This window comes from Triticum dicoccoides, chromosome 3B (genome assembly GCF_002162155.2).
Source record: "Triticum dicoccoides isolate Atlit2015 ecotype Zavitan chromosome 3B, WEW_v2.0, whole genome shotgun sequence".
In the NCBI taxonomy this organism is placed as follows: domain Eukaryota; kingdom Viridiplantae; phylum Streptophyta; class Magnoliopsida; order Poales; family Poaceae; genus Triticum; species Triticum dicoccoides.
Window position 1 is genome coordinate 368,231,280 of NC_041385.1, and position 13,458 is coordinate 368,244,737.

At 48.5% G+C, this 13,458-nt stretch overlaps 1 protein-coding gene across 1 annotated transcript in view; it reads left to right on the forward strand.

Annotated features, from left to right (window-relative positions):
* LOC119276082 (nodal modulator 1-like) overlaps positions 1 to 13,123 on the forward strand; it is a 28,539-nt gene extending 15,416 nt beyond the window's left edge. The window contains exons 16-27 of the mRNA XM_037557068.1: positions 102 to 275; positions 360 to 560; positions 645 to 758; positions 847 to 1,097; positions 1,241 to 1,283; positions 1,355 to 1,603; positions 2,051 to 2,278; positions 10,825 to 10,916; positions 11,439 to 11,667; positions 11,755 to 12,111; positions 12,659 to 12,732; positions 12,824 to 13,123. Of these exons, the coding sequence (XP_037412965.1) occupies positions 102 to 275; positions 360 to 560; positions 645 to 758; positions 847 to 1,097; positions 1,241 to 1,283; positions 1,355 to 1,603; positions 2,051 to 2,278; positions 10,825 to 10,916; positions 11,439 to 11,667; positions 11,755 to 12,111; positions 12,659 to 12,732; positions 12,824 to 12,929 (2,118 nt within the window). The 3' untranslated portion in view covers positions 12,930 to 13,123. The remainder of the gene's footprint in view (positions 1 to 101; positions 276 to 359; positions 561 to 644; positions 759 to 846; positions 1,098 to 1,240; positions 1,284 to 1,354; positions 1,604 to 2,050; positions 2,279 to 10,824; positions 10,917 to 11,438; positions 11,668 to 11,754; positions 12,112 to 12,658; positions 12,733 to 12,823) is intronic.
* Positions 13,124 to 13,458: the final 335 nt, after the last annotated feature.

Here is a 13,458-nt window from a genome sequence, read left to right on the forward strand (position 1 = left end):
GTATTTCTTCACCGTGGTGATTTTTCAACATTATTTAACTTTCATCAAGTTGATGGATACTCTGACTTGATTGTATCTGAGTATTACCTCTTTGTAAACAGTCACAAGTCAATGTTCACGGTAAGATCCTCTGCAAAGAGAAATGCAACCAAAATATTCTGCTCTTGCTTGTTAGATTAGCTGGGGGTGTCGAGCATGAAACGAAGACAACCAGTTTGGAGCAAGATGCTAATTTTGTGTTCACAAAAGTATTTCCTGGAAAATATCGTCTGGAGGTAAAATCTTGTAATTTGATCAACAATATTGAATTTTCACTATTTTGTCTAAACTCTTGGCTATTTTGTGAAAATCCCTTCTAGGTGAAACATTCTTCATCCAAGGCTCCTGCAAACGATGATTGGTGCTGGGACGAAAATACCTTGGATGTAGATGTCGCTAATGATGATGTGACAAATATTGTATTTGTACAAAAGGGTTATTGGATAGAGCTAGTCTCAAGTCATGACACTGAAGCATACATTCGTCAACCAGACTCTTCTAAACTTGAATTGTTGATAAAGGTGCATACTTGGACTTATTAAATCTACAATATATTTGAATTAATACAACCTTTTGTTAATCCATCCACTATTTATCCTACACAGGAAGGGTCACAAAGAATTTGCATCGAAACTCCTGGGCAACATGAGCTTTATTTAGTTAATTCTTGCATTTCCTTTGGGACCTCGCCTATTGTGTTTGATACACACAACCCAGTGGTGAGCTGCTCATGTACTTTGGTTTTTATCTTTATCCATGTAAAGTTCAGTTTGGCACCCTAACGCAAAAAGTTACCCTCCCCCCTAGTTGGTTCACATCAGTGCAAAGAAGTATCTTGTAAGAGGTGAAATCCATGTGGACATAAGCTCCCCTCTGGAAGAGATCGATTTATTAGAAGATATCGTTGTTGATGCCTTCAAGAGTAATGGGAGCTCTATCGACAAAATATCTACCATGCCTGTTTTTGCAAAGAGTTATCAAAATGGTATTACTGTCTTTGAGTACTCTACTTGGACTGATCTTGGGGAAGACTTCATTTTTGTCCCTCGTGATTCCAGGTATAATTTTTACTCGTAGTCCTTTTGGTTTTGCTCCAACAGTCAGAATTTCTCAATAGTTGCAAATTACTTCTACCTCTAACTCTTGTTTTGTATGTTTCCCTTTCTCGATTATTTATCTATTATACTTTTCTGTAATACAGCACTAGAAGGAAAAAGATCCTATTTTATCCATCACGGCATCAGGTGAGCGATGGTTTATTAAAAAAAAACTTCTGAACTTGAATGGTGAAACCATCATTAATATTTAAATGCAGTTCTCAGTGTCTGCAAACGGATGCCAAGATGCTGTTCCTTCAATCACTGCTAAAATGGGTCTATACCTTGAAGGATCAGTGTCACCTGCAACTCCTGATGTTCATATCACGATTCTGGCAGCTGGAAATAGCAAGTATGCGATGCTGAAGAAAGGTGATATAGCAACAGAGACAAAGACAAATTCTGATGGGTCATTCTTTGCAGGGCCCTTATATGAGGATATAGGATATGAAGTCGAAGCCTCAAAGGTCTATACTTTTTTCTGCACACACATTATGTGTAATCGCTAGGGTGTTGACCTCCGGTGTTGACTTCATGGTCATATGCTGCAATTGTGTACCGTACTACAGTGTATTAGCATGATTTCTCAGTTTTCGTATTTTGTTTTTGCTGGTGATACAAACTGTTTTCCAGTCACTCTTTTTTTCAAATAAGAAAGATGTGGCAAGTGATGTTTGTATGGAGCACCACTTAATTTTATTTACCTTTGCACTAGACTAGTCAATGTGATTTCTTGTAAACTGCTTAGTCAGAAGTGGTTCCAGTCTTGTTCATTCAAGCTTAAACAGTGCACTGTTCAATATAGTATGCCCTAATTACATTTAACCACAACTGGGAAGGGAACTTTAAGAATCAGCAACCAAAAACGTGTGTTTTCTTTAATATCCTATACCTGATATCATTCCTTCCTTCAGGCTGGCTATCATCTCAAGCAAACTGGACCATACAGCTTTGCTTGTCAGAAACTTGGTCAGATATTAGTTCATATTTATGGTGAAAATGATACAGAGATGTTACCGGCAGTATTATTATCCTTGAGTGGTGAAGGAGGTTACAGAAAAAACTCAGTCAGTGGTTCTGGTGGAACTTTCAGCTTCGATAACTTATTTCCTAGGAGTTATTATCTCCGCGCTCTTCTTAAGGTACTTTGTTGTTATTCACACTCTCGGTTCTAGTTTGTACTGTACCACAGTTCTTCTAAATAATCTGAAATCTTCACATCAGATATTACTAGTTTTCAACAATGTGTTTAAATATATCAGTGGGTTGTTCATATGTTAATATGACGTCATAAAATATTCATAATTATTGTCTTATTTGCTCGTAACATGTACTGTCGTCTACATTTGAGTGACTTGACCAAACTGCATCCTATTTATTAGCTGTGAGTTTTGATAGCCTCAACTGAACTAACTTCTCAACATTTCTGACATACGGATATCAAAGAATAGGGAGAGATATATTTATAGTTCAAGCTTAATGTGGCGAGGATACAAAGGGTCACTTGGCTAAGATACTAATTTTTAAAAATCAATGACTTGTTGATTTTTTAGTCTTCCTGATCTTTATTGACTTCGTCACCAGGTAGACTTGCTCGCTTCACAATTCACACTCGAACTGATTGCAACAACAACAAAGCCTTTCAGTGCCAAACAAGTTGGGGTAGGCTAGAGTTGAAACCCATAGATCTCTAACTCATGGTTTTGGCACATTTATGGCTAACTTCCACGAACCCCTGTCCATAGCTAATGGCTAATTCTTTGGTGATATTCTAGTCATTCCGAACTCTCTTTACGGACTCCTCCCATGTCAAGTTTGGTCTACCCCGACCTCTCTTGACATCATCAGCATAGTCTAACCGTTCGCTATGCACCGGCGCTTCCGTAGGCCTGTGTTGTATATGCCCAAACATCTTAGACGATGTTGGACAAGCTTCTCTTCAGTCGGTGATACCCCAACACTATCACCTTTATCATCATTTCGGACCCAACCCTTTCTTGTGTGTGTTAGCAGTAATCCTTGTGTTATAATCTACTTAGCTAGGGAGTAGTAGTAGGATGATGGATAAGTCTGTGTACTAGGGTCCTTGTGGGGCTGCACCACATGGTCCTTAGGAGGATAAAGTCCTGGACCATCAAGGACTGGCTGTTAGGATAGAGTTCTGTTCTTGACCATCAAGGACTGTCAGTTAGCATCTTAGACTAGCATCTTAGACTAGCATCTTAGACTGGCATCTTAGACTGGCATCTTAGCAGCATCTTAGCATATGCCTTGGCTGGCTAGCAGCCTATAAATATGTATCCCCAACCCCTCAGGTTGGCATGGCATTGTGTGAGAAATAAACCAACGAAAATTGTCCCAACTCTCCTAGTGTCATCCACAACTATCAATGCTCAGGTTGAAAGGTCTAACAAGTTGTATCAGAGCCAGGTTAACCTGCACCCTGAGCATTTCCTGTGAGCAGCCCAAGTCGGTAGCAGCAGCTGCTCCGTCTGCCTCTGGTTACCTTCCTCCCTCCGGACTGTCGAGCAGCAGCTCGTCTTCATCAGCCTCCTCTTCACGCAACAGCCCCCCTGCAGCGAGCCATGTCTGCAGGTCGCTCTCAGCACACGGCTACCTCGAGCATGCGGCGCCGGCAAGAGGCCGAGCGCGCCGTGGCAGAGGAGCGTGAGCGAGCGGCTGTAGCAGCGGCTGCTGCGGCGGCAAGAGTGTCGAGGCTGGCTGCAGCGGAGCTGGCAGCAGCCAGAGCGGAGGTAGAAGCAGCCAGGGCGGAGGTAGAAGCAGCAGCAGCAGCAGAAGCAGCCCGTGAGGCTACGGCGGATGCCAAGGCACTCCGCGGCAGCCCCGGCAGCTCCAGCAGCTCCGCGCCTGCGGACGACGGCGTCGACGCAGATCGCGCCAAAGTGGCGCAGGAGCGGACGGCGCAGTGGGCAGCCGAGCACGCCCGCGCTCCAGGTGGAGGCGCGCACCGCGACGGCGGCTGCAACGACCAGGACCGCGGCCTCTACGAGGTCCGGACTGTGGTCAGGGATGTTGGTTCCAGTGTTGGGTGGCCTACCCTCACTAAAACCAACTACGTCGAGTGGGCCGGGATCATGAAGGTCAGGCTCCAGGTGCGGCGCATGTGGGAGGCAGTCCAGGACAGCAACGTCGACCACCTAGAGGATCGACGGGCGCTGGACGCCCTCATCGCCGCAGTCCCGCCCGAGATGCAGTTCTCGCTTTCCAACAAGCGGACTGCCAAGGAGGCTTGGGACGCCATCGCCGCAGCACGCATCGGCAGCGACCGTGCTCGCAAGTCCACCCTACAGGCACTTCGTAAGGAGTGGGAGAACCTGGGCTTCAAGCCAGGTGAGGACGTTGATGACTTTGCTCTCCGTCTCAACACTCTGCTGCAGAAGATGGTGAAGTTTGGCGATGCCACCTACACCGAGGAGAGAGCTGTCGAGAAGCTTTTTCGGTGCATTCCCGAGAAGTACAAGCAGATGGCTCGCTCGATCGAGTCGTTGCTGGACCTCTCCACGATGACGATCGAGGAGGCGATAGGTCGACTCAAGGTCGTCGACACCGACGAGCCACAGCCCCCCTCGGGGCCCGTCACCACCGGCGGGAAGCTGCTCCTAACTCGGGAGCAGTGGGATCCCAGCCTTGGTGACAAGAAGAAGGGGGAGCCTTCCTCCTCGACGGGCGGCCGCAAGCGTGGCAAGCAGCGTAAGGCGCGAAGAGGCCCCCCGGGCAGGGCACAAGGACGTGCCGAAGGTGACGCCCGCGGAGGCGCCAAGGACGGCGTCGCTGGCAAGCCCAGGCCGGCACAAGACAACAGTTGCCACAACTGTGGCCGGTTTGGCCATTGGGCCAATGAGTGTCGGCAACCACGACAAGGCCAGGCTCACGTCGCACAGGCGAAGGAGGAGGAGACGGCTCTGTTCATGGCGCATGCAAGCATTGAGCTACCCTCGGCGACTCCAGTCGCAAAGGCTTTCATCCACCTCGATGAGCCAAAAGCACACGCTCTTCTCGGCGATGGCTCCGGGAAGGACAAGGCTATGGGGTGGTGCCTCGACACCGGCGCCACCCACCACATGACCGGTCGAAGGGAATTCTTCGCCGAGCTCGACTCCGATGCGCGAGGCTCCGTCAAGTTCGGGGATGCCTCCGCTGTGGAGATAAAGGGCGTCGGCTCCGTCATCTTCACCACCAAGATGGGAGAGCACCGGCTGCTCACCGGTGTCTACTACATCCCCGCGCTAAGGAATTCCATCATCAGCTTGGGACAGCTGGATGAGAACGGCTCACGCGTGCTGATTGAGCATGGGGTCCTACGCATCTGGGATCGCCAGCGTCGCCTTCTCGCCAAGGTGCCCAGAGGTGAAAATTGACTCTACGTCCTTGATGTGCAGGTGGCACAACCGGTCTGTCTCGCTGTCCGTCGAGACGACGAGGCGTGGCAGTGGCATGAGCGCTTTGGGCACCTTCACTTTGAGGCCCTGAAGCGTCTAAGTGCCAAGGAGATGGTGCGAGGCCTGCCATGCCTCGACCATGTGGAGCAGTTCTGCGACATCTGCGTACTGACAAAGCAGAGACGACTCCCCTTTCCCCAACAGGCGAGTTTTCGGGCTAAGGAGAAGCTGGAGCTCGTGCACGGAGACCTGTGCGGCCCGGTGACGCCAGCCACACCAGGAGGTCGACGCTACTTCCTGCTGCTCGTCGACGATCTCTCCCGCTACATGTGGGTGATGATCCTCGGCAGTAAGGGAGAAGCGGCGGACGCCATCAGGCGCGCGCAGGTTGGTGTGGAGGCGGAGAGCGGCCGCAAATTGCGCGTGTTGCGCACTGACAACGCGGCGAGTTCACGGCGGCTGAATTCGCGTCGTACTGCGCCGATGAGGGCATCCAGCGCCACTACTCCGCGCCGTACAGCCCGCAGCAAAACGGCGTCGTCGAGCGGCGCAACCAGACGGTTGTGGGGATGGCTCGGGCTCTCCTCAAGCAGAGAGGGATGTCGGCTGTCTTCTGGGGAGAGGCGGTGCTAACGGCCGTCTACATCCTCAACCGCTCTCCTACTAAGGCACTCGACGGCAGAACTCCGTACGAGGCCTGGCATGGGCGGAAGCCGGCGGTCTCTCATTTGCGGGTCTTTGGCTGCCTTGCGTTCGCCAAGGAGCTCGGCCACATCGGCAAGCTCGACGACAGGAGCACTCCGGGAGTCTTCATCGGCTACGCGGAGGGCTCAAAGGCCTACCGCATCCTCGACCCAAAGACACAACGTGTGCGCACAGCGCGAGACGTCGTGTTCAACGAAGGGCGAGGGTGGCAATGGGACAAGGCGGTGGACGACGGCTCGACGCCGACGTATGACGACTTCATTGTCGAGTACGCTCACTTCAAGGAAGCTGGGGGAGCAAGCAGCTCCTCTTCACTGGGCACGTCTACCCCGGCCCCCAAAACTACATCGACTCCGGCGCCTGCTACACCGACGACACCACAACCGGCGACGCCGCATACTCCAGCCCCGGCGGTCGCCACTCCGGGCTCGTCTTCATCAGCACCAGCTCACGCAGAGCACAACCCGATGAAGTTCGCTTCCCCGCTCACTCACGACGAGGAGCGGGTCGACGCATGGTATGGAGGCGAACCGCTGCGGTACCGTACGATGGATAATGTGCTCGGCGACCAGCCGGTGCCAGGACTGGTGCCACGTGACCTGGAGGCGCAGCTACAGCTCGTGTGTGAAGACGGCGAACCACGGTCCTTTGCAGAGGCCGAGAGAGACGCGGCATGGCGCGCCGCGATGAAGTTGGAGATGGATGCGGTCAAGCAAAACCGCACCTGGGAGCTTGCTGATCTCCCTCGAGGTCACCGCGCAATCACCCTTAAGTGGGTGTTCAAGCTGAAGAGGGATGGAGCCGGCACCATCATCAAGCACAAGGCTCGTTTGGTGGCCCGAGGCTTCTTGCAGCAGGAAGGAGTCGACTTCGACGACGCTTTCGCTCCCGTGGCACGGATGGAGTCCGTGCGACTTCTCCTTGCGCTGGCTGCCCAGGAGGGCTGGCGTGTCCACCACATGGACGTTAAGTCGGCATTCCTCAATGGCGACTTGAAGGAGGAAGTCTACGTGCATCAGCCACCGGGGTTTACGATTCCCGGCCAGGAGGGCAAGGTGCTGCGCAAGGCTCTCTATGGCCTGCGGCAGGCACCCAGGGCGTGGAACGCCAAGCTGGACTCCACGCTGAAGAAGATGGGTTTCGAGCAGAGCCCGCATGAGGCTGCCGTCTACCGACGGGGGAGTGGAGGAAATGCCCTGCTGGTGGGCGTCTACGTTGACGACCTGGTGATCACCGGCACCAAAGATGCAGAGGTGGCGGCGTTCAAGGAAGACATGAAGGCCACGTTCCAGATGAGTGACCTGGGGCTCCTCTCCTTCTATCTAGGGATTGAGGTGCACCAGGACCACTCCGGGATCGCGCTCCGACAGTCCGCCTACGCCAAGCGCATCGTTGAGCTAGCTGGGCTCACCGACTGCCATCCAGCTCTCACTCCGATGGAGGAGAGGCTGAAACTAAGTCGCGACAGCACGACGGAGGAAGTGGATGCTACGCAGTACCGACGCCTTGTGGGGAGCCTTCGCTACCTCACTCACACACGGCCGGACTTGGCATTCTCCGTCGGCTATGTCAGTCGGTTCATGGAGCGACCAACGTCGGAACACCAGCAGGCAGTGAAGAGGATCGTCCGCTACATAGCAGGGACCCTCGACCACGGCCTCCATTACCCTAGGTGCCCTGGGGCGGCACACTTCGTCGGGTACAGCGACAGCGACCACGCCGGCGACATCGACACCAGCAAGAGCACGAGCGGGATCCTCCTCTTCCTCGGCAAGTGTCTCGTGAGCTGGCAATCAGTCAAGCAGCAGGTGGTGGCCCTGTCCAGCTGTGAGGCTGAGTACATAGCGGCCTCCACCGCCTGTACTCAGGCGCTCTGGCTTGCTCGACTGCTTGGTGATCTTCTCGTTCAAGACACCAGAACGGTGCAGCTCCTGGTGGACAGCAAGTCCGCCCTGGCCCTGGCAAAGAACCCCGTGTTCCACGAACGGAGCAAGCACATCCGACTGAGGTATCACTTCATCCGCAGCTGTGTGGAAGAAGGGAGCATCGAGGCGAGCTACATCAACACCAAGGATCAGCTCGCAGTCCTGCTCACCAAGCCCCTTGGGAGGGTCAAGTTCCTCGAACTTTGCTCCAGGATTGGGATGATTCAACTCTCCCACAAGACGACGTACAAGACTTAGGGGGAGAATGATGGATAAGTCTGTGTACTAGGGTCCTTGTGGGGCTGCAGCACATGGTCCTTAGGAGGATAAAGTCCTGGACCATCAAGGACTGGCTGTTAGGATAGAGTTCTGTTCTTGACCATCAAGGACTGTCAGTTAGCATCTTAGACTAGCATCTTAGACTAGCATCTTAGACTGGCATCTTAGCAGCATCTTAGCATATGCCTTGGCTGGCTAGCAGCCTATAAATATGTATCCCCAACCCCTTAGGTTGGCATGGCATTGTGTGAGAAATAAACCAACGAAAATTGTCCCAACTCTCCTAGTGTCATCCACAACTATCAATGCTCAGGTTGAAAGGTCTAACATAGGACGGGTGGAGCTTCCTTAGTAAGGTAGTGTATGCATCTAGACAGCAGTAGTCAGTTTGGTTTTTGCATGTTCCAGAAACTCAAAAAAAAAACAGCTAGAGCTGCATGGTCGGTAGTAAAATCAGACGGCGGTCGCCAGTGCTCGTGCCCGGCTGAAATAAAGGAAGCTGCCAGCAGAATTTTGGGGGGAGGCGGTCACAACTGCAGTTTTCCTGCTGAACCGAGCCCCCACCAGAAGTCTGGCTGGCATGACACCATTTGAGGCATGGCACGGGAGGAAGCCCGCTGTCCAGCACCTGCACACCTTTGGGTGTGGTGTACCTCAAGGAGGTGCGCCCGCACCTTCTCAAGCCCGATGACCACAGCTCCGCCATGGTCTTCATCGGCTACAACGAGCGCGTTAAGGGCTATCGCGCATACGATCCAGAGCGTGTCCATATCACCCATGATGTCATCTTCGATGAAGAGGCCAGCTGGGATTGGACCATGCAGCGACTTCATCATCACAAAGACCCAACAAGTTGCTCCTTCCACACCAAGTGCAGCTGCAGGGGGAGCACCTTCCCTTGTTCCTGGACCATCTCCTGCTGGACAGCCATCTCACCAAGACAATCTCCACAGCCAATGCAACCTGAGTTTGTGTCACCATCGCCCAATGATAGATCTTCCAAGCGACATGGGCATATCCAACACTTCCAATGTTGCGGACTTGACTCTCTACCATCCAGAAGAAGCGCTCTACGACGATAACTCGAGGGCGAGTTCCAAACAACCAGGGGAGAATTATGAGGAACAATAGATGAGAAACAAAACACACATGCCAGATCTGTTTGACTACTTCTAGATACTTCCACTCTAGTGTAGTATTTCTTTTCTTTTCTTTACCCTACCTGCTGTTTCTAGAGTTCTCTAGTTATAAGTAGCTGTGAGTAGAATGGTGAATCCTAAATAATGTTTTCTAGAGTGTTCCAGCTATAAGTAGAAGTATGTGAAGGCTTCCCAAAGCCCTATAAATAGAGGTCCTCTCCTCTATTGTAACCAGACGATGTACCCACTACCTATAATAGAACTTGTTGTTCTTATCTAAGATACTGGAGTAGATCTTGTGCTCTAGGAGTTCTGGATTGAACTCTTGCTGCCATATCGGCCTACATTCGCCTCTAGAGCGATATCTAGCGAGCACGTTGAAGTTGTTCCTTCAACACTTGTGCTGTACACGTTGTAGCGGCAAGGTGGAGTTGCTCCTCCACAACCTTTGTGCTGCTTCACTTCAATCACAACTCGTTTTGCGCTGTTTGCTGCCTTGGTACTTCTCTATGTTGTCTGCACCCTTATCCAGGTGTAGGCGTTTAAAACTGTCTTTCTTCTCCTTAATAGCCTTCTGGACAACATCGTTCCACTACCGGGCATCTTTAGGGCTCCTTTGATTCAAAGGAATTCTATAGGATTTCTGGAGGATTGAAATTCTTAAGAATTTTTCCTATGTTGGTTCTTTGATTCATAGGATTGGATCCCATAGGAATTTTTCCTATGGAATCTTTTGTATTACATTTCATAGGAAATCTAACATCCACTCCAACCTCTTTTTACAATTCCTTTGCTTTTCCTGTGCCATCAAACACTCCATGCTAATCCTGTAGGATTCATGTGTGCATGCCACTCCAATCCTATACTTTTCCTATTCCTACGATTTGAAAATCCTGCGAATCAAAGAAGGCCTTAGTTTCACTTTACTTCCCGTCACCCCAAACTCTTCTGAAGCCACCTTTAGAACGGAAGTCGCCATCGTCATCCACATATTGTTTGCATCACCTCCTTCCTCCCAAGGGCCCTCCTTAATAACCCTGTCCTTGAAAGCCTGAGCCGCATCCCCTTGAGTTTCCACTACTTTCTAAGTTTTTTTTAAAGCCGGGTGGGCATATAATGATTATGGTGGCGCACTAACCACCAGATATGCCATATACACTGCACAACATAACTGTAATTGGGCATTATATACAAGTTTATTGGTTGGAGAGCCCTTGATGGTTTGGTGGTTTTCTTGTAGGAATATAAATTTACTCCATCAACAGTTGCTATTGATGTCAATTCTGGGGAGTCTAGAGCGGTTGAGTTCCGTGCAACCCGTGTTGCCTTCAGGTTTGTTTGATTTTTAACATACGTAATTTGATTTGTATGCATGTTCTAATTTGTTCCCATCTTTTGCCATCTATCGAAAGAAACCACCTCGCAGTCTGCAGATAATTCATGCACATATATTTGTTTGCATAGATTTCCTTTTTGGAGTCCAATCATTTGAGTATCAATTAGGCTATGTAATGCTCACGAGATGATAACATATATACCATTGAGAAATTTTCCAGTTCTAAAGAGGCCACTCAAATAATCATGGTTATGCCCTCATATGAGCTGTATGCAGATAATAGGAGTAATGCATTTAATATTACTAGTGTTATTCTGGGAAATGTAACTTTTATACTCTGTATGAGTGCTGAAGTGCAGCAGTGGACCTACCACTAATGTTTTCGAAATTATGTTTCCTGCATGATTCCCACATGACGCGAATGTGCTCATGAAGTTCTAATCAATATAGCAGTTCTGGCACACGCTTTTTCACTAAACCAATTTTATGCTACTAACTAAACCTGCTTTTCAATGTAGTGCCATGGGTTCTGTTACACTGTTAACTGGCCAACCAAAGGAAGGTGTTTTTGTTGAAGCTAGATCTGAATCAAGAGGTTATTATGAGGAAGCTACTACAGATTCTTTTGGTAGGTTCCGCTTGAGAGGACTTATCCCTGGCTCATCTTACTCAATAAGAGTAGTTGCAAAAGATAATCTCAGGTTGGCAGCAGTTGAGCGTGCTTCACCAGAATCTGTATCAGTTGATGTAAGTCACTCTTGATGTCCTTTGCGCGCATTTGCGTACTGCAATCTTGTCACTAATGACAGAGGCACTGCTCTTTTTTTTAATCAGGTCGATGAGGAGGACATCTCTGGTATTGGTTTTGTGGTTTTTGAACGCCCAGAAGCAACAATTTTGAGCTGTCACGTGGAAGGAAATGACATTGATATGTTGCAGCCACATTTATCTGTTGAAATTAGATCAGCTGTTGACCCTTCTAGAATAGAATCTGTAGTTCCTGTTCCTCTTTCCTACCACGTCGAAGTAAGAAATTTACCCAAAGGAAAGCATTTTGTTCAGCTTCGGTCTGGCCTTCCATCACATACCCATATATTTGAATCTGAGTTGGTTGAAGTTGACCTAGAAAAGCAACCTCAGATTCATGTTGGTCCTCTTAAATATAAAACGGAAGAGCGGCATCACAAACAGGTAACCTTTTTCATGCACTTGTGTCAGCATTGCATCACAATGACATATACTTTATTTGTTTGTCTTCTCAAACTGGGAAATTTGAGGTAAGAATTGAAGAAATTAGCTTTTTGAAACCATTCCTTTGCCTGTCTGCAAATGAATGATACAGTAGACAATTTCAAGGTTTTATTTAACCAGAACCAAGATATCTTTGTACTCCATGCATTTATATGTTTTGTTGTTGGAAAATCTTTAACGTGTTCCTAAATTTTGTGTTTATGTACTCCCTCCGTTTTATTTATTCCGCGTATTAGCTTTGGTCAAAGTCAAGCTTTGTAAACTTTGACAAAGTTTCTAAACAAAAATATTAACCTATTCAATAACAAATCAACACTATTAGATTTATTATAGAATGTACTTTCACATAATATAGATTTGTTATGATAAATGTCTATATTGTTTTCTATATACTTGGTCAAACTTTACTAAGTTTGACTTCAGTCAACTCTAATATGCAGAGTAAATAAAAACGGAGGGAGTATCATCTAATTGCTATCTCTTGCAGGAACTGACCCCAGCCCCAGTTTTTCCTCTTATTGTTGGAGTTTCTGTTGTTACAGTCGTGATCAGTATGCCAAGGTTGGTTGCTATATCATGACCAGCCTCTTTGTGTAAACTTAAGTAATCATGGTTGTAGGAACTGCTTTTATATGATATCATGATGCTATAGGTTGAAGGACTTGTACCAAAGCGCTGTAGGAATGACTTCCCTAGGTTCAGGAAACACACCGAGCAGAAAGGAACCACGCAAGACAATATTGAGAAAGAGAGCCTGAAACATATGATCCTGATTAGGTGTGGAGAATTTGAACTTACACATCAGGATTACAAATGTAGCTGTTTCCTTTCTTCCCAATGGGTAATTTTGCAGATGCGGAAGCTAATAGTTAATAGTTTGTACCATTGTTGACTAATACAAATTTCGTCTCATTGTTGGTCATTGAGAATGTAGTATTATACTCCCTCCGCCTGAATTACTTGTCTAGATAGGAATGACTTCCCTAAGTTGAAACACATGGAGCAGAAAGGAACCACGGAAGACAATATTGAGAAAGAGAGCCTGAAACATATGATCCTGATTAGGTGTGGAAAAATTTGAACTTGCACGTCAGGATTAGAAAGTACGTATTCCCTCGTTGCGGCAAGTAGTCGACCGGATGCACAGGGGGAGATCGACCGCTTGAGTCCGGTTTTGGGAATCTTCTAGGTGGTTTTCAGCCGGTTTTTTTTTGGTTTTGGGAACCTTATAGGAGGTTCTTGAACCGTTTTTTCTATTTCCCTTTTTTTCCATTTTGTTTCTTTTTC